This window comes from Vicia villosa, linkage group LG5 (genome assembly GCF_029867415.1).
Source record: "Vicia villosa cultivar HV-30 ecotype Madison, WI linkage group LG5, Vvil1.0, whole genome shotgun sequence".
Taxonomy (NCBI): domain Eukaryota; kingdom Viridiplantae; phylum Streptophyta; class Magnoliopsida; order Fabales; family Fabaceae; genus Vicia; species Vicia villosa.
The window spans coordinates 158,417,043-158,438,496 of NC_081184.1; the positions used below are offsets into that span (position 1 = coordinate 158,417,043).

Here is a 21,454-nt window from a genome sequence, read left to right on the forward strand (position 1 = left end):
GTGGTATGATTCATAAGTTTAATTCCCTTATAATTTTCATAATTTTATATATCCCCTTTGTTCTTATAGATTGAAATTAGAGTGTTTCTTCTCCATTTATCCAACATTTACTTTAATCTCATTATTTCATTAAAGAGTTTGGTAAGTCATTCAATACCTTTATCTTCGAGAACTCTCCACACTTCAATCGATATGTTGTCTGACACAACCACCTTAATGTTACTCATCATTTTCAACACTTCTTTTACCACTTATTTCTAAATTCAACAGTAGTTATTATAGTTTTGATCTTCTGCTCTAAAGTCAAGCCTCTTAGAATCTTGTGAGATATAATATCCTTTATTACATAAATTATAGAAATATGTCTTCCACCTGTCCTTTATATCTTTTTCCTTAACCAAGTATTTGTCTTCTTCATCTTTAACACACTTTACTTGATCCAAAAATTTTGTTTTTCTTTCTCTTCCCTTAGTAAGCCTATATATAAATTGTGTCCCTAACTGATTCCTAAATATTAATATGATTCATTAAAACCTTGGGTTCTTGCTTCACTCACCACATTCTTAATCTCATTCTTTTATATATATATATATATATATATATATATATATATATATATATATATATATATATATATATATATATATATATATATATATATATATATATATATATATATATATATATATATATATATATATATATATATATATATATATATATATATATATATATATATATATAGGGAGCATATCAAGTGAGAGCATTTTATAATGAGAGATGAGAGGAAGAAATATCAATCATTGGATTCATCAAGAGAGAGAATGTTAAAAATTTAATGTGACTATTAATTTCTCTCTCTTGATGAATCCAAATCCAATGATTGATATTTCTTCCTCTCATCTCTCATTATAAAATGCTCTCACTTGATATGCTCCATATATATATATATATATATATATAATTTTCGGCATTTTTACACTTACAGCCGTCTTTAAAATATATTTTTTTACTGTAACTTTACTCTGAACACTTTCATTCCACCACCACGATTATTTACTCTTAGGTCCAAAACCTCTTTATTCACCCAACGTCTCTTTAGCCACTTTTCTAATCTCTTAGATTATCTTATTCCACATATCATTTGCACTTCCTTGAAGTTGTCCAAACGCTCCCTCCAAGATCTTGTGTTGGAAATTTTCTCATTATGTTCTCAATCGGTTCAATTGGAATATAATTTGTGAATTAATTTGTTGATTTGGTGATTTTTTGGATTTTTTTTTCAAGAACTCATGAACTCAATAACACAAAAATGGCAAAATCATGATTCTTAACTGTTTCAAGCAAATGTATACACTATTAGAAGCCGAATTTCGCCATGACTTTGATTCTAATTAACTTTTCATAAAACCTCATAATCAAGCCGGATCAAGCGTGTTTATATTCGAATTTCATGCCACTTTTTGCTTCGATTTGTCAAATTCATAACTTGCTTTGCAATTTTAAATACATATTTGAAATCGTGGTGAAATTCCGGTTCTAACTATATATAATTTGTGAAACCGAACTGTGAGTCAAGCTAATTATTATGGGTCAAGATGATGATTGCGGGTCTGAAACCGGATTGAGGTGATTCGGCTAAAGGTTGAAGATGATGATTACGATTTTTTATTTTTTATTATAAATAAAATAAAAATAAGAAGCTCAAGTTAGATTAATTCAAAAAATAAGAATAACACCTTCGTATAACACCATCTCGAATGACTTTTTTAAAACAGTCATTTTTACAACTTAATCGTAGAAACTCCCGTGCTTCAAAGCTGAATTCGGCACTCTTATTTATTAAGAAGAGAATGATGCGAAAGTGTCAAGTCTTAAATTAGCTTTATTTTTTGAATCATACATATACATGGTTAATGGTGTCTTTGTTTCCAAGAACCTACTTTAATACATGTAACATACATACACAAGATGAGACATTGACTAACTTTACATGGAAGAAGAAGAATCAATGAGTTTTCAAATCCTACTATGTACACTCCTTGTCACTAAAACAATATTCTAAAGTTGTTGTTCTGTTCTTCATTTCTACATTCCCTTCCCTTTTCTGTGATGATGATTGATAGATGACAAACATTCTAGATAGAAACAACAAAACATTTCTGTATCTTCTTTTTAAGATGCCAGAAAAAACCGACAAACTTCTCTATAAAGCTGTTCAGCTTCAAATGGTTTTGAAACATATCCATCCATTCCACACCTTAAGCATTCCTCATGTGTAGCTTGAATCACATCTGCAGTCATAGCTAAAATCGGCACATGCCACTTTATAGATACTTCCATGTTCTCATTATGTTCCATCTCTCTGATTCTCTTCGTAGCTTCAAAACTGTCGAAAAGTTTATGTTAGTACATAAGTTATGATATTTTTGAGGCAACAAGTTAGAGTTTGCAAGAAAAATTATACTAGTAGTAATTCTTATCCGTACCCGTCCATTTCTGGCATTTGAATATCCATGAAACAAGCGTCGAACTGATGAGGCGGCTTCAGCGAAGAGATAGCGTCTTTTCCACTGCTAACACAAACCACTTCTGCTCCATACTTTTTCAAAGCACCGGCTGCTACTGCGCGGTTCACGCCATTGTCGTCTACAATTAGAATTTTCCTCCCAACAAGAAGATGGCTAAGAGACAAATTGTGAAGGTCTCTATTTAGAGTTCTCTTGTCCCTGACATTCATTGCTCGCTGTAGTGACGCAGCGAGCATGCTTGCTCTAAGAGGCTTTGTAATGATAGTAGGATTATCAACATCTGAGGTTACACTGCTAGTTTTAGGAGAGCTACTACTAGAGTTAACAAGAATGAATAGCTTTGGAGGAAGACCGGGATCGACTTTCCTTGTGCTATTGAAAAAATGAGATGACATGCTTGAATCTCTATACCAAACTTCTTGATCAATCAAGACAATGTTGATAACGGCATTCCCTTTGTTTATGGTTGATAAACCTTGGTTCAAATCCGAAACCGTTTCAACGTGGATGCCGAGGCGTTGGATGTGATATTGAGATACTTTGCCTCTAATAGGCCTTGGATCAATGACCAACGCGTTCATACCCTCGAATTCTGAAGATGCAGGTTGAGATTGGTTATTGATTTGCGGTGTTTTACTCTCGTTAGAACTGAGGAGTCCATTGGTGAATACCGCGGTAAAAGTGAAAGTGGAACCTGTTTTTGGTTCACTTGCAAATCCAATTTCACCCTTCATGAGGCCAACCAAACACTTGCTAATGCTTAGTCCAATGCCAGTTCCTCCATGTTTTCGCGAGATGGACGAACCTGCTTGCATGAATGGAGTGAAGATGAGGGGTTGAGATTCTCTAGGAATACCATCGCCGGTATCTTCAACTGATACAATCAAATTGATGAGATCAGTAGAGGTGGAAGAGAAGGAACCAAGTGGTCCTTCTTGGCTGAAAGCCTTGAATCCCTTCCAACTCAAGCAACTATTCGTAACGGGGAAACCGCTCAAAGTGTTTTCGGGATTTGATTCATTGTCAACCTCTATGGAATGAACAATCTCTTCAACAAGATGAATGGTCACAAAAATATGTCCTTTGTCCGTGAACTGCAATACAATTATAAAATCAGTTATACGTAAGCGCTTATGCAATAAGTTTTTGAATAAGCTGTTTATCCAAATAGGGTCTAAGTGACATGCATGATTCATAAAGCTCTTTCTCACATAAATTCACCTTAATTGAGTTTCCCATGAGATTAGTAATGATTTGACGAAACCTTCCCGGGTCGCCTATTAGTAGTTTCGGAACATGATTTGAAACATAAGCTGCCAACTGCAATTTTCAAACAATTCATTCAAAAGAAGAAATGAGCTATAATTAGATAATGCTTGTTTCGAAGTTTTCATCATGATCGAATTGAAATGCATCAGTAAACAAGAGATATATTACCTCTACTCCTTTTCCTTGGGACTTATCAGAAAATAGTAACAATACATCATCCAAAATCGAGCGTATGTCAAAAAGCACTTTCTCAAGCTCAAGCTTACCAAATTCAATCTTGGCCTGATCCAAAACCTCATTTATAAGTGACACTAGAGCTTTTCCACTTTCCTGTGCTGTTCTGACATATTCTTGCTGTGTTACATCTAAATCTGTGTCCATAAGCATATGCATCATCCCTGAAAATACAACAATATAGAACAAAGTTATGGCTTATTGAGCTCTTCCTATATACTAAACCATAGGCATTACACAACTCACCTAAAACACCATTCATCGGTGTTCTGATTTCGTGCGAGACAGTGGCAAGAAACTGCAGTTATAAATTGTAATCGATCAACTACACATGATTAGTGCAGGTTGAGCCATTTTTCTTATGCAAATTAAAAAAAATATATAGAAACCTGTGATTTTGCTACATCGGCTGCTTCTGCGCGTTTTGTAAGCTCCATCATCTCTCGGCAATCCTCTTCTACTGTGGCAATTCGATTCACCGTGGCATAGAAAATATGTCCAACAAGGAGAGCAATAACAAGAATTCCAATTGAAGTAGTTATCACAACCCAAGGCCATGGTGGTTTATGTTTGAACCTACAATGCATCTCATGTTTTCTGAAAGGGTCTCCAAAGTTAAGAGTGCTGACATGATTGAACACATCCCCGGTTATATTTGAGCCATACATTGCAATTGGATGTGTATGATTTGTAGTGTCATACACATTAACAATTACACTTTGCTTGCTAGCAAGTTGCTCAAGCAATTTCTCGACTAATGATTCGACATCAAATACCCCGCCAATATACCTGGACAATATATAGACCAGATACATTCGTTATTCGTTATTCAATGAATCTAAAAAGTAAACATTTTCTAAATAAGACCAGAGGGAGTAAATGAAAAAACAAAAAACTAATGGCATGAGATTCATCAAGTTCCAAAAAACATGCATACCCATTAGTTGCTTGAATCCTTTCATTTGGAGTTGCATTTGATGGAAGATATCTCTTGTAAACAGCAAATGTTAGTATAACACCTAGACGATTTGATTTGAGAAGCCTGAAAGGCGCAGTTAAAACTCCTTTGCCTGATTCTCTCGCACGCAACACATTATCGCGATCTTCCTGTTGAGTAACAAGTGTGAATATAACAAATGTCTAATTCTCAAAAGAAAGTTTTATCTTCATCAAAACCTACCTTTCCAGAAAGCACATCAACCGAAATGACATGTGAGATTGTATCTTGTGCAAATATGACAGGAGCATATTCTTCCTGAATAGGAGATGGCTCTAATGCTTCTGTATCATAATCATCCTTATGAACCGGATTCTGCTCCAGAGTATCCATTCTCTTAATAATCCAACCTTGTTGCTTCTCAAATTGTTCCCTCTCATAGTGAAGCACTCTTACCGCATATGCAACACCACTTGTTAAAGGCCTCTCAAATGCTGTTCTTTCTGTGTAGCTAGCAAAAGTCCTCTACATAATTTACAAGTTAGATTCACATACAAGCAATTAAGGTTATTATTGCAAGAGTATGAAGCACCGACACAACACATACACCTCACATGACACTGACACGTCAATACTGCTAATAGTCTAACAAAACGAATCTACAGTGACCACATGTGTCGGTATCTTATTGATGTCTGCACTAACACATGTCAGACACCAAACATGTCTTTTAACAAAAGCGTCTGTATTAAAAAAAGATTACACATCATGTGATGGTATTGTATTGATGTCTGCACTGTACTGACACGTGTCAGACACCAAACACATCTTTTATCAGAAGCGTCTGTATTAAAAAAATATTAGTACCTGATCAATGGCTGAGGGGCTCTTGGAATGATGAAAAGTTGAGATCAAAATAGACATAGCTTGAATATGGTTCATACTAACATTAAACTGATCCTGAACAATCCTAGCCCTTTCATCACACATACTTGCAAGAGTTTCTTTCCTCTTCTCAGTAGCTTGTAAACTCATAAAGCAAAAGATCCACAAAGACACCACAGTCCAACCCAATACCCATGTCAACAAAAGCCTCCTCCACAACTCTCTCTTCACTCTCTTTGACCCAATATACTGATAATACTGTCGATTGATTTTGTAACCATTCCCTGAAATCTTCTCCCACCATTTCAGCCACATCTTGGTATCACTCACTCCACTGTTAAATGAATACTTACAACTTGCAACTAACAACACCAAATTGCTAAAAATGTTGTGAAAAAACAACTACATAAAAAAATCTCTCAGCTTCTACTACTAAGCAAGTTAAAGTGAAAATTGAAAAGAAAAAGTTAAGCACTGTAATTAAGTAATTAAACACCCTTATAGAAGAATGATAAGATTCTGAGTTTCTAATTCTTAACAGAAATTGATACTTGTCAGTAGCAGGTACTAAAAGGAGAGGCCAATAGTGAACCTACAAAAGATTCTAATTTTATCATCATTCTACACAGAAACCACTGCAGGGTCATATTCTATTCTATATACCAAAACAAGAACAACAGAAACACACGTGACAGTTCAATGTTTGTCTCTTCTTCTAGTAGAAGCTAAACTACTCACTGTAAAAACATAAACAGAATGAGTTGATGAAACTAAGAAGAATAAATTTGTCAAAGAAAGAGATAAATAACAGACTGTGTCCAATTGAGAAACAATAGCAATAAATGTGTATATATATATATATATTGTTTTAGAGTGCGGTTCCTCAGCGTTTTATCTGTTTTACTATATGCTGAGGATCCGCACTCATTATTTTATAGGAAAATAATGATTGACTTGATATTTTATTATATTTATAATATATTTGTATGATGGTACAGTTAATAATGTAGAGGAGAGAAAGTTATGGTTCCACTAAGGTGAAACTCACAACTTTTGTTTACTTTGTGTTCACATCCCTATCTATCTATTTGTACAATTCAGAAGACAAGTTCTTCACGCATAGTTGTTACTTAGTTTAGCTATCTGCTTACGTGTGTTTGTCTGTTTTGCTGTCTTTTTTAATACCGAAACTGCCCTTGCATGGAACCAAATTTTCAAGAATATGCATCATCATCACTTTACCAAAGTTGCCATTGGAAAACAGCCAGTCAAAAGAGAGTGCAATGCATGATGAGAAATTCTCGACTCAAGGTGTTATTTTCTTTACTTTATCATGTTAGTGTATAGCTTTACTGTAATGAATTAGGCCCAAGTTATATGAGTCCATTATAATAAATAGTGGTGACTCATTTCTCTTTAGAATGATCTAGATATGAGGTATTGTTATAAATATATGCTTGGTGAATGTAATCATTACAAATGAAATGAATGAAGAAATTAGTTTTAGAATTGTTATTATCTTTTTAGTGTAGTTTTCTCTCTATTTCTCTTAGTCCCAAAGTTATGTTCATAACAAATGGTGCTTTCATTGCCATGAATTCTCCTCCACATAATTCTCCTCCACATAATTACTATCATCACTATCATTATGACCCTACAATCGTCCAACCTCTACCAAATTTTTATTCTTCTTACAACTATCCCCAACCATCACCCTCGAATACGTTAACAGCACCAGCACCAGCACCTAACCCACCTTCTTTCACATACATCAACAACCATTACCAAACTCAGTATTCTTCCTCACATTCTGTTGAAACATTTCACACATTTAAGGTTCTTCAAGAATCTATAAATGACTATTTTGAGACTTCAAACAAATTGACTGATAAATTAAAAGAGCAGATTCAAGCATTCAGTCTTTCTCTCAAAGCATCATGTCCTGAAGTTGTTGAAGAAGACCAGGAAGAATTACCAGATCAATACCAAACACAACTGCATCATCTAAATCTGATGCCAACACAAGTTGATGTTTATGAAGATGAGGAGAAATCAAAGATGCACGCACTCGAAGAAAATCAGCAAGAGAATCTCCTTCAAAATCTGTTTCCAACCAATCACACCCTTACTCTCTGCGATTCAGATTTCGTTCCCTGTTTAACCGTAGCCAAGTCGGAAACACCGCCATTTCCTTCAAAATCATCACTCTTAATCTTCAATTTAGAGTACACTTTCTTGAAATTTGGCATCGGTGTTGTTGCTTCCTTTAATATTGGCAGGGATTGGCCCGGATTCTGTTACGCGGCGCCGATTTCATGTAGCGGTCAGAATACACCATGCTCGTTGAAGATTCCATCGGATATACCATCAAATTTGCAACGGCCGCCGCCGGAACCTCCACCATTTTTGATTTCATTCATTATTTTACTTTTTAGTTTTGAAAAAAAAAAATAATAAAGAAGAAGAAGAAGCGTCGAAGAAGAAAGAGAAGGGAGAAAGAAGAAAAAAAAAATCGTCATCGCTAATGAAATCTGTCCACCACCATCCCAAATTTTTTTGTCCAATTATGGCATGCCACGCGTTCCACTACTCTCTTTCTCCCATGTGATAAGGTTTATTTTACCTAGTTTACTCTCCCATAAGATTTGCAGTGCCTACAAACAAACAAAAAAGTACTAGTATGGTATTAGTAGTATTAGTCCTATAAGTCATAATAAGTAGAGCATATTTTAGTTTGTTTTTTTTTTGGACTACACCTTGAGGACAAGGTGTTTTTTCAAGATGGGTGGAATGTAATGAATTAGGCCCAAGTTATATGAGTCCATTATAATAAATAGTGGTGACTCATTTCTCTTTAGAAGGATCTAGATATGAGGTATTGTTATAAATATATGCTTGGTGAATGTAACCATTACAAATGAAATGGTGCTCTCATTGAGAGAAAAACCATGACTCCACCTTCTCCTTCCATGGAAGAACTCTCCGCCTCCCTAACTCAACTCATCCAAAGCCAACAATCATTTCAACTTAATTTTTCAGCAAGCATCAACAACCTCAAAACTGAATTCCATCATCTTCGATCACTTATTCCTCCACCAAATTTCAATTCACCCATCACACCTCATACTCAACAACAAACTACACCACAACCTCGTGAAATTTTCATTCATCAACCTTGTTCACCACTGGGTTTCACTTCACCCTTCACACCAGATCCATGGTTGTATTCACACACACCATTTCCTCAACATCAACCGAAAAATAGTCCTTCCACCACCACTCATTTCCACCATACCCACTCATCATCTATTAACCACCAACACCACCTTGAAATTTACGTTTCTGAAACTGTGGAGAAGGACCTAACAAAATCAACAAATCTTTACCCAACAGAACTGCAACAACCAACTCTAATTATGAAACAACAACCAACTCTAATTATGAAACAAGATGAAGAAAAAAAGTCAGTGGGAGAGGAATCACCACCTGAGCCACCACCGAGAATGATTTCTGATCAACCTCCAGTGTCGTCGCCGCCCTTAAAACCTCAGAACACAGTCTCACATCAATCACCGCCACCCCTGCGACCTCCAAATGTAGTCTCATCTATGTCACCACCGCCGAAAACACCATTGATACCATCCCATTACTTTTTCTCTCTCATGTGCTAAAGTTTAAAGTAGTGCATACAGCTGCATTCCATTTAAAATAAAACCTAAGATTTATGAGCTTTTTTAATTAGTGATCTGCATAAAAAAAAAAATCTAGTAGTTTTGGGCTTTGATTTAATTATAAGTTAGAGGATACATTGTTACTAATTTTTGGATTACACCTTGAGGACAAGGTGAGTTTTCAAGATTGGTGGAATGTAATGAATTAGGCCCAAGTTATATGAGCCCATTAGAATTAATAGTGGTGACTCACTTCTCTTTGGAAGGATCTAGATAGTGAGTATTTGGTTTATGGTATTAGTATAAATATGTAATTGGTGAATGTAATTCTCATCAAGGAAATGAATGAAGAAATTAGTTTTAGAGTTGTTAGTTCTTTTTAGCATAGTTTTCTCTCTATCTCTCTTAGCCTCAAAACTATGTTCATAACATTTACACTGTATTCAGACACAGAACTTTGATACCTAACTGTTTTAATTAAGAGTTTGATTAGTTTAATCTGCATTGTTGAGTTTAATTGATCCAACACATTGGATAAAAGAGAGAATTTAGGTAATTGTCTTCTTCACTTTACTAATTGGAATTGGAACATGTTCTATTTGTTAGATTCTAATATGCTCTCAATGTTATTATTTTACATATGAAAATGAAAGTAATCCCCACCAATAGGAAGCTTAAAAATGACTTGAAGAGACATAGCATCTAACTCTAGACACCAAAGTAATAAAAGTCAAAAAATTCACAACCTATGTCGTGTGTAAATTCAACAATAGGCTATCATAGTACTAGGTAACTATAGTCAAAACAAACACCTCTAACCTAGGAGTGAAATCCGGGGAGATATGTTTACCTTATAGGAGGCAACAAGAAGCAAAAGTTTGACAAAAAATTCAGTTTGTGGGCGTAAATTGGTAAGAAGCTAAGGGGCAAGATGGTAAGTTGTGATGATGAAACAGGTGAAGAGACAAAGTAGTTGGGGAGCACACAAATAAGGAAAGAAAATGCTATTTAAGTGGAAAGCAGAAGCAACAATGGATGGCCCTTTAATCTAGAGGTGGCCACGTAGTGATTAGGACATCATGAAATTGATTGTTACATGTTAAAATTTGAAGCAATTGTGTTTTTTGTAAAGCTTTATGTTTGTGTTTAAATTGGCAAAGTTATGTAGTGGAGAGGACCGACCCTATTTGATAAGGACCAACTCTAAGGGAGATTAAGGAGTTTAAAAGTTAAGAGTAGAAGGGTAATTGACTAGAGGGATATGAACTAGGAAGTTAAAGGCTTGGTTGAAGTAACATTATGAATGAACTAGGAAGTTTAAAATTTTCTTAGCCTTTAAGATCCATTATAAAGATTGATTTATATTAGGAGTGGCAAACGGGGATGCTCGTTCCGATTAAGCTTGCCCCGCAAAAGTCCGAAAAAAGCGGGACAGGATAGGGCGGACATTGATGAGGGTGTGGGTCTAAAACCTTGGTCCATTCCGCAAAAAGTGAGGGCGGGGCGGACTAAGCCTGCGGGTACTACATCTTTTAAGTTTAAAAATGCAAAATTTTATGTTAATTTTAGTGTCAGCAAAAGTCCGCATAAAAAACGGGACGGAGCGCGTCGGTCACATTAAAGAATGAGGGCTTAAAATCTTGGACCGACCCACACTAAAATGCGGGAAAAACGGACATACCCAACGGACCGGGCGCGTTTTATCCTCCTTAGTTTATATCATACTAATATCTTTATTATAAGTTAGTTTAAATATTACTTTTAATTTCAGAATGTCATCATTATATTTTTAATCAATAATTAAGTTCCTTTTATGTGTGTGAATAAATACTTGCTAACTTATATGTTGTCATTAGATACCATTTCATTTGGTGATTTCTTTATGTACCCTATTGAAGATTTCTTAATGCACCCTATGTATTATCAAAGAACTATGTGAAAATACAATAATGTTTTCATATTTTAGATATACATCTTTGGATGCATCAAAATGCATAGTAATGAGCATTTGTTTCGGATATGCATCTTAGTAAAAATTATGGAGATATATTTCCAGAGAGTTATGAGGTAGTAGCAGAAAAATAGAATAAAAAAATAGCATGTTGACAAAATAAAATTACCATTGATATCATAAAATCAGCAATACATAAGGGATTTTCACATAGATCAAACATTACATTTTAATATGCAGGTGGACGTTGCAACATCTTGATAATATCTTCAACAGATCTCGAAATAGTCGCACCCAACTTTATTGAAAACTTTGATCCTAAACAGAAAAAAGTTTCCACATAGCCCTTAAATCAACGTCCGTCTTCAGCTCATAGTTGCTGAATTCAATCTTCCCTTATTTGTCAACGGATGACGAGCGGTACTCGATCTTCACAATTTGGCGATTGTCACCATATGATAGGAGCTCCTGCAGTGTGTATTTTAGATCTTCAAGAAGGGTGTACTCAGTGATCTTAAATTTTCTTGAGGGTGTCACACCGTTAAAGTGGACATTTCCGACATGCCAAGTTTATTCTGGTGTAACGTGTTTTGGTATGAAACAATAAGACAAGTGCCTTATATTTATAGTAGTTGTAGACTAATATGGACCTTAGAAATTCTATCTTGTACCAGGGGATGTTCTGAAAATCAATTTTTGGTAACACCCTTTATTTCGAAGATGTATTTACATAACCTTCCTTGGCAGAAAAAAATAGAACAAAATAGAAACAAAACATGTAATCAATGCTGAATTTTTTTAACAAACTTCAAAACGTATAGATTAGACATCATAACACATTAATACAATGTTACTTACAATAAATTGAGAAATAAATACTAAAATATAAACTAAAAGGCTTATCGCCGCCCAAATCTATAACTATTGGTGATACCCCATATAACTTTTGTTTATTTGTTTCTCTCTCAATCACGCTCAATTAGGTGAAGTCTTGCATCCTTTCAACAAAATGGTTTGGCCAAGTCTTGACTTTCAGTTATGCTACGGTCAGTTTCAGATGAAGAAGTGGGACTTGTAATGAAATAGGAACATAATGGAATATGTGGGAGTTATATTGAGGGAAGAGCGTTGTGAGGAAAAATACTCAGAGTTGGATACTATTGGCCAAGTATGTTGCAGGATTGCACCCGATTCATAAATCATTTTTAGAAATGTCAAATTTATGCCACGTTCATCCACTCCTCCAGCAAGTTGTTAGATTCAGTAATCTCTCCATGGTCGTTTTACCAGTAGGAATCTGGATATTCTGGGCCCTTTCCCTATGGCGGCAGGGCAATCGAAGTTCCTTATAGTTGCAGTTAACTACTTTACTAAATGGATGGAAGTAGAGGTTGTACCACGGATCACAACAGGAAGGTCCCGACAGTTCTATAGGAGGAACATAATATGTCGTTCCGGCCTTCTCGGGATCATTGTATCCGATAATGGTACACACTTTGCAAGCCCGTCGGTCTCGGGCTATTGGACCGACAAAAGCGGCTAACAAAATTATCTTTTAGACAATGAAGTAGAAATTGTAATAAGCGGAGGGGTTATGGGCTGATTACTTACACGAGATCTTATGGTCCTACAACACTACACCTCACTCAACCGCTAAGGAAACCCCTTTCATAATAGGACTGATGCCATGTTACTCGTAGAAGTTAACACCCCCCCACTTGGTGACGTGTAAGTTCCATCGATGATCTTAACCATGAATGATTGGATAACTCAGCCGACTTCATGGAGGAAATCAAGGAGCTGGCCAGTGTTAGAGAGTTTGCTGCTAACCAAAGAATGGCCAGGAGATTTAATACCAAAGCCCGTCTAAGGAATTTTTTGAGAGGGTGATCTGGTCTTAAAGAGGATTACAAATCCAAAAAATAAGGGAAAACTCTACCCAAATTAGGATGAGCCTTTTCGAATTCGACAGAGGCTGAATAATGGAGCTTACAAATTCGAGAGTTTAGAAGGACTTAAAATACCTATGGCTTTGGAATGTTGCCAGCATGAGATTTTATTATAGTTAAAATTATGTAATAACGTTATTTAATAAAAATTATGGGGTACCACTATTTTCCCTTGCAAGGGCAAGGGTTTTTTATGAGGCACTCATAGTTCCTCTTAATTTACGATAATGTTTTCATGTTTTACAGAAAGGACCGAACAAAAAAAAAAGACGACCTCATTATATCGTTTGGAAACATGCTTGGAATTTGCGGTCTTAATCACACCAAGGTCCACAAAGATTCTCTGACGGCCTAGTTATGTTAATATACCTCTGGCCATATTAAAAAGTCAAGCTAATATACCTCTGAAACCTCGACTATGTTAACATGCCTCTAACCTAATTATGTTAATATACCTCTGACCATATTAAAAAGCCATTTTAATATACCTTTGGCACTTTAGTTATGTTAACATACCTCTGGCATGGTTATGTTAATATATTTTTTACCATATTAAAAAGTCATGTTAATATACCTCTAGCACCTCAGCTTTGTTAACATACATCTGGTCTAGCTATGTTGATATACCTCTAACCAAATTAAAAAGTCATGTTAATATACCTCTGACACCTTAACTATGTTAACATACCTCTTGCCTGGTTATGTTAATATACCTTTGACCATATTAAAAATCAATGTTAATATATCTCTAGCACCTTAGCTATGTTAAGATACCTCTGACTAAGTTATGTTAATATTCCTCTAATCGGGTAAAGGTTATTGCACTGTGGAAATCTCGGTCAGGATATCTCCAACCCAAGGATGATCTAATTGTGTATATTAAGTCAGGTTCCTTCAAAATTCTCGATCTACAAACACATGAATACAATTTATTGTGTTTGATAGTATGTTATCTTTAAATTTGATAGCAAGCATAGCATTTCATGAGGTGATAACTGGCCCTATCTTAATATACAAGCTTAAAATCTGCAATTATATCTCTTGCACATCAAAACACTCAACTCCCTAGACAAATAAACAATCAAATCCATGGTATATGTAATCTATCAAAACACTCACCTATCCTATATGTATATATTTTTTTTAATTCAATTTTTTTACATTATCCACTTTAATATTCAATCCAATCCATTATATATATATATATATATATATATATATATATATATATATATATATATATATATATATATATATATATATATATATATATATATAAAGTTTATAATTAATTATATTTTTATTTATTATTTTTTTAATTTTATTTTTAATATATACAGAATAATTTAGATAGTTTTAACACTTTATTTTAACATTGTTTTCAAAATATACATTATTACTTTTCATAAAATGAAAGTCAATAATTTATTTAGACTCTATAAGTATATGTTATGTATCTTTAGGGTCTATAGGTATAGTTTCTATAGGTTCAAATTATAATAATCAATATACTACACCATCCTTTGCCTTTCATGCAAAATACCAAGTGTCCCTTGGAAAGCATACACCATAACAAGTGTTGATTACTAGCTTTGGTGATCCATTTTCAGCTATTGTTCAAAGCACATATCTAGATCTATTGTATAACATGAGTGATCCGTCACTTTTTCCAAAATAGAGCTATATTGGATCCTAAGAATGCAATTGTGGATGTCATAAATGACTACATGTTGGATCTAATATATGTAGAAGAAAAAACTTATTTGAGTCATGATTCTCCATTTAATGCCATATCAAACGTTGACTTTCCAGATGATGTACACACTCCTGAATTTCTAAACATCATTGTTTCTTATAGACTTCCAAATCATAAATTAAGTTTGAAAGTTTGAGTCTTAGTCATGTTGTTGAGAAATATAGACCCGTCTTTAGGATTTTCAATGGCACCTGGTTGATAATTGCAAAAATGGGAAGGTATGTGTGTGAAGGAAAATTATATCTGGTAGCAATATTGGTGAGAATATTTTTGTTCCAAGGTTATCACTGACTCTTTCAGATAAAAAACTTCCTTTCAAATTTCAGCGTCGATAATTTCCATTGATTGTTTCTTTCGCTATGACTATCAATAAGAATCAAGGTCAGTCACTCAAACATGTTGGAGTGTATCTTCCCTAATCAATTTTCTCTCATGGATAACTATATGTTGCACTATCAAAGGTTACTTCGAGGGAAGACTTAAAGATACTAATAACTGACGACGAAGGTGAAGATTAAAATCTAACTGAAAATATGATTTACAAAAAAGTGTTTCAGAATGTGCAGAGTTAGTTAGTAGATTATTTATATAAAAATATGTAATTTCTTTCCGGATATTTACAACTTTTCTATTCTCATTTATGTGTAATTTCATTTAGCATAACTATTTGTTTGATTCATGAGATCATGTTTAATTTTTATTTACAAGTTATATTAATGTACTAACATAAATGTTATATATGATATTTTAAAAGACTCGTACGCAGTCAAGAGATACTAGAGGATGAGCAAATTAGGATATATCATGTTATTGATGTGTTGCCTAGATGCCGTCTTATAATGCAGATTGGGCAGAGAAATGTTGATAGAGCGTTGTTTAAGGATGACTATAGGGTGAGGGACGTTCTAGATGTCATGATGTGGGAGGCACGAGAGACACTACATTATAGGAGACAGTGTAGGAACAAGGGGCCCTGAGTCCGTTATACGCAATAGTATATAATATTTGTATCAAAAATATTATTTTTGATTCTATTTTATTTTTACTTTATTGTGTACTCCAAATTTACTAATTTATATATATCACTGTCATATTATTTTAAAAGTGTGGTTTAATTTATACAAAATTAAAAATAATAGTATATATATTGTCAATTCTATCACAGCATCTCTAAATACAAAGTTAAAAATTAATGTTTGGTGTAGTTTGGAAGATGCATCTCCGAATTCTATCTAATGTAAATACAAAGATACATCTCTGAATCAATTTATGTCAAAAATAACGTTACAGTAATGATACTTAAAATGCATCTCAAAAATAACATTTGAAAAAATATGAAGTCTCACATAGGATGTAGTAATGATACTTAAAAAGTGTTAAAAATGTATTTTCAAAATCAGAACAACATTTTAAATTTTACATAAAATACTTTTTTATTACTTTGAGGGATTCCTTAATGCAAATATGTAGTTTAAATAATTCTCTGTGATCAAAAACTTTTTCTTTAACTCAATTAGTCCTTGATAATAATAATTATAATAATTATTTATATATAAATAAATAATTTTTATTCGTATGTTGGAACACCAATTAATTTAATTAATTTATGAAGAAGACTAAAAAAATTCAAAAAATATTTAATAGAGAAAAATAACTGGTTTTCTTAAAGAGGATTAAAAAATTAATAAAATTAAAATAAAAAGATCGCATTTAAACTTTAATTTATATTTTTTTATCGTATAATTTAGTAGTTAAATTTCACTTTAAAATAAAGACAAAAACTATTAATTGACGTAACAGAATCAATTAATTTGTATATAAAGCTTAGATAAATAAATAAAAACTAAACAAACTCTTAGACCATTTTCAATGATGCAACTTTTTTAGTTTTTTATGGGTCCCACCAGCCATATCATCTCAAAATAATTTATTTAATACTTATTTTATTAGTGTAATTCAAATGGGTCCCACAATTTTACCTCAATAATTAATTTGATTGGGTACCACAATTTTTTACTAGTTGCATTGCAATGCAACTCTACTATGACATGGCATTTTGATTCAATATTTAATTATTATATTGATGTCTAGTTGGAGAACTCATTGCAAAAATACCACCATTGGAGATGCTCTTAGTACTAGTTTCTACAATTACGACAAATCATCATTCTTTTAAGAACCTATGACAAATAATTTTTTTCTTACACTATTTACAATGGTTTCCAAATTCAACACCCTACTTTTTCACTTTTTATACTCCACATCATTTTCTCTCTCTTCCACCTAATAATTCAACACACATTCAACTTTTACTCACTACAATAGTTTTGTTTAATAAAATTCAACACCCTACTTTACCACCATTCACAATACACTAAAAATTCAAATAGTCACAACAACCAATAGGATTTTGCAAAATATTGTATGTGGCCCCCACTCTCATTCATTCAACATGTTGAATTCTTTCAACACAAAGTAATCCACATCATATTAAACAAGCTATTAAACATACCATTGCATGAATTCAACAGATGAAAAAAATTTTCAACACCCCCATTGTACATAGTCTTACAACGACATGTCATCATTCAAAGAGACATATCCATACACTTGTCTTAAAAGTTAAAATAATTAATTCATCCAACAGTTACCATATTTATCAACATAAAAATAAATAAAAAAACCCACCCTACTTTTTTACTAAAAAATCCACCCATTTATGGAGGCTAAACCATTTGTAGAGACTCATTCATTCATTCACGTATTAAACCAAATCTCACCCAGTATCCAAATGCCACGTGTACACGTTTAACATCCTCAGCCAATCCCGAAAAAGCCGTGACGTTATACTCGGCTATCCATTACTAACTTCAACGGAATTAGGTATATTGTTTAAATAATAAACCAAGTAAATAAATAAAAATAATCAGAAAATAAATAACCGCTAACATCGTTCATCGCAGATTCACAAAGCTCTAAATAAAAACTCGGAGAGAGCCACTGCCGGTACCATCACCGTCGTTCAATTTTCCGGTGATCTCTTCGTTTTCTACCGCAGTTCCAATCTCTTACCAATCAAACATGGTTCGTCTTCCTCCTCTCTCACTGTTCAACTTCTTTGACTTTCGTTTCCGTTTAGATCTGTTGGTTATTTTAGACTCTTTTGTTTTGCTAAAATTAAATTTTTGTGAAATGAATCTGAATTGTTGTTTGAATTTGAATTATCTCGAATCTGTTAGGTTTTTCAATGCATGCATAGTTGAAATCAGAATCTCTCGAAATTAGGTTAAATTTTGAATTAGGTTATGAATTTCATTATTTCTAGGGTTGATTGTGAATTTTTTTGGTTGCATACGGATTAATGTGCTATACTTTGATTAAGTTTATGGATCTGATGTAATTTGATCTGATCTGATGTTTGTGATTTTGAGCTAGTTAAGTTTTGATTTGATTTGGTTTTGCTGTGTTAATTTAATTGAAGATGAGATGTGGAATTTTTCTGTTTTGTTGTGCAGACTACATCAAGGCGTCTCTCGGTTAGGAAGGTGGAGAAGTTTGAGAAAAACATTACAAAAAGAGGATTTGTGCCAGAAACAACTGTTAAGAAAGGAAAAGACTATCCTGTTGGCCCAATCGTGCTTGGGTTCTTCGTCTTTGTTGTCATTGGATCATGTAAGATTATCCTTTCAATGCTATTCACGATATGAGTTTTACTGATTTTTGTTTTCTTTATTCCGTAATCGTGTTAGTAAGTCTTGTGCAGAATTGTAAATTTTTATTGTGTGTGATTTTTTGGTATGAATTGTGAATTGATGTTTTGAAAACTGAATTTAACTGTTGGGTTATTTGAGGGATTCTATTGCAGTCTTGTCGGTTTGATGTCCTTCAGTTTTTGAAATGTTGTTTGAAAATTATTTTATTGAGAACTGAGTACCGCTAATGTTAGAGACTAATCAAGGATTTATGGTTAACTGATTAATGGTTAAAATGAACATTGAGTACATCTCTTTCGCCAAAGCACATCTGAGTACATAATTTATTGCCGAACCCCTGAATTGAATCACATTTTCCAATTCTCTTTGCCAAAATGAGTGAAAAGCATTTGGTTTACAATTATTGTTGTTGAATCAAATATGCATGTCTTAGTTGATTTATGTCATAGAGATTCGACAAAGTTTTATATTGGTTGTTGACTGTCTAGCACAACTCTCATTTTATCCGCGCTTGGACCGACTATGCATATTTAGGATTGAATCAAATATGTCTCTACAAACAATATTTTATTTTGTTTTATATTAAAGATTAGAATGAAGATGGGGAAAGGGTATTTGCTTAAGTGGAATTCAATTTGGGATTTAGCAAATCCCAAAGGAATTAGTGTTGCTTGAGCAAATGTTTTAAGTACATTCTTACAGATTAGGATTATATATTTACCTTTCATTTATTAACATTTTCATGGGCTATGTCTTATAGTTTCATTGACATGTTTGCATGTTTTTATTGCACAGCTCTGTTTCAGATAATCAGGACAGCAACCAGTGGAGGCATGGCATAATGGAGCTCTTTGAGTTTGACTGTATCATCTTTTCTTTCTTAGCCCTGTAGAAAATATGAATATACTTTTCTACATGTACTTGAACAATACCCGGTTCCTGTTCATGTTTTGGTGAAGTTTTAAGGATATTTTATTATACATCATCCATTGCACCTCTTCTCTTTAATTTTACTTATTGCGGCGGATTGATCTTAGTAGTTAGTTGTGAGAGCTATGAATTATGACTATGACAGATCATATTTTCATTATTCCTGCACCCCAAATTCAAATGGCAAGGGTGTGGACGTTTTTATTTTTGAACTTCAAAGTGATTCTCACATTTTTTGAGAAGTTGTTAACTAGTCTTACATAATTTTAGTTAACATAACTTTACGGTCCAGGATTATAAGGGTTGATAAAACTTCTAAAAAGAGATTGGCATTGCATGCATGAATTTAATTGTTGTGCTATATCCAAGTTAATACTTCATAGGGGAGAGGAGTACAAAGGAAAGGATTAAAGTTAGATGGTCACGGGTATTGCCCTATAATAGAAAGCATCGTGTAATAAGTAGGCATTACATACAACTTCCATTTCTCTACATATACCCATTTTGTAGGCAGCTTTGAGGATTATCATACAAATTATTAGTTTTAGGTCCCAAAAAAATTGTACGAAACATTTCAACTTGTCGGTTAACAAAACTACAACAACAATTTGGTCTCCTTTATAACCATAACACGTCGACCTTATTTCCAATATTTGGTCAAATCTTAGAGTTTTATTATAGTATATAAGTGTAATACTCCACCATCTTCTCCAACCTTCCATCATCATACCACCGCTTCAGTGTTTATAGAACCCACAAACACTAAGGGTGTGTTTGGTTTGAAAGAGAAGTTGTGAAGAGAGAAATGGAAAAGAGAGAGTGTAAGAAGAGAGAAAAAGATGAGAAATAAAGTAGATTTGAGGTATTGTTTGGTTTAAGAGAAAGAGAGAAGAAATAGAGAAGAGAGAAGTGTTGTATATTTTTAAAAGTACTATTATGTCCTTGAGATAAATAATATTTTTAAACAAATTAATTTAATTTTTTAATTTTAATTTAATTAATTAATTTATTATATCCCTTTAAAAATAATTTGTTTACCATATTTTATTTGTTAGATGATTGTTATAGTCTTATTATACTATTATTATACAAATATATACTAATTATTGGGTTAGCTTTATGCAAAATAATAATTATTATTAATGGAGGTGATTGTTAAAAAATAAAACGAGGGCATAAATGGAAATATAAGAAGATATTATGCATTCATTCCATTTCTTCTCTAAAGAGAGAAGATTGCAAAAAGCTGTGGGACCCACGTTTTAAAGATCTCTCTCACCTATTTCTTTGCTCACCAAACAAGAGAAATACAACATTTCTCATCAACTTCTCTCTTTGCTAACTCTCTCCTTACAATTTCTCTTAAACCAAACATAGCATAACCAAAACAATCTCGTTAATGAGCTTTTAGGTGCCCTATTTGAACTTAGAAAATAACTATTACTTATAATTATTGCACACGTAAAATAAATGTAAAACTATTTTGTACACATAAAATACACTACTTGTTAAACTCTACCAATGCCAGGCCAGACGATTCTCTGAATGAAATTGATTAATTATCCTCTTGGACTTTTCTCTTTATATAGCTGATCCATCTTGTAGGAAAGTTCAATTAAGGTCACTTT

The 21,454-nt window shown here is 33.3% G+C and overlaps 3 protein-coding genes across 3 annotated transcripts; 2 read left to right on the top strand and 1 right to left on the bottom strand.

The window, feature by feature from the left end:
* Nucleotides 1-1,854: 1,854 nt before the first annotated feature.
* Nucleotides 1,855-6,889, bottom strand: LOC131603480 (histidine kinase 3-like). The gene is made up of 9 exons (XM_058875794.1): nt 5,839-6,889; nt 5,215-5,496; nt 4,972-5,141; nt 4,424-4,823; nt 4,281-4,332; nt 3,969-4,198; nt 3,753-3,851; nt 2,490-3,625; nt 1,855-2,389 (listed from the first exon to the last, which is right to left on the bottom strand). Exons 1-9 carry the CDS (start codon nt 6,169-6,171, stop codon nt 2,176-2,178), a joined length of 2,916 nt encoding a protein of 971 aa, XP_058731777.1. The 5' UTR covers nt 6,172-6,889; the 3' UTR covers nt 1,855-2,175.
* A 560-nt stretch (nt 6,890-7,449) lies between these two features.
* LOC131605841 (uncharacterized) lies at nt 7,450-9,527 on the top strand. Its single transcript, XM_058878148.1, has 2 exons — nt 7,450-8,179; nt 8,896-9,527. The coding sequence occupies exons 1-2, from the start codon at nt 7,450-7,452 to the stop codon at nt 9,525-9,527; spliced, it is 1,362 nt and encodes a 453-aa protein (XP_058734131.1).
* An 8,581-nt stretch (nt 9,528-18,108) lies between these two features.
* Nucleotides 18,109-19,876, top strand: LOC131603481 (uncharacterized). Its single transcript, XM_058875795.1, has 3 exons — nt 18,109-18,267; nt 18,699-18,855; nt 19,692-19,876. Exons 1-3 carry the CDS (start codon nt 18,265-18,267, stop codon nt 19,736-19,738), a joined length of 207 nt encoding a protein of 68 aa, XP_058731778.1. The 5' UTR covers nt 18,109-18,264; the 3' UTR covers nt 19,739-19,876.
* Nucleotides 19,877-21,454: the final 1,578 nt, after the last annotated feature.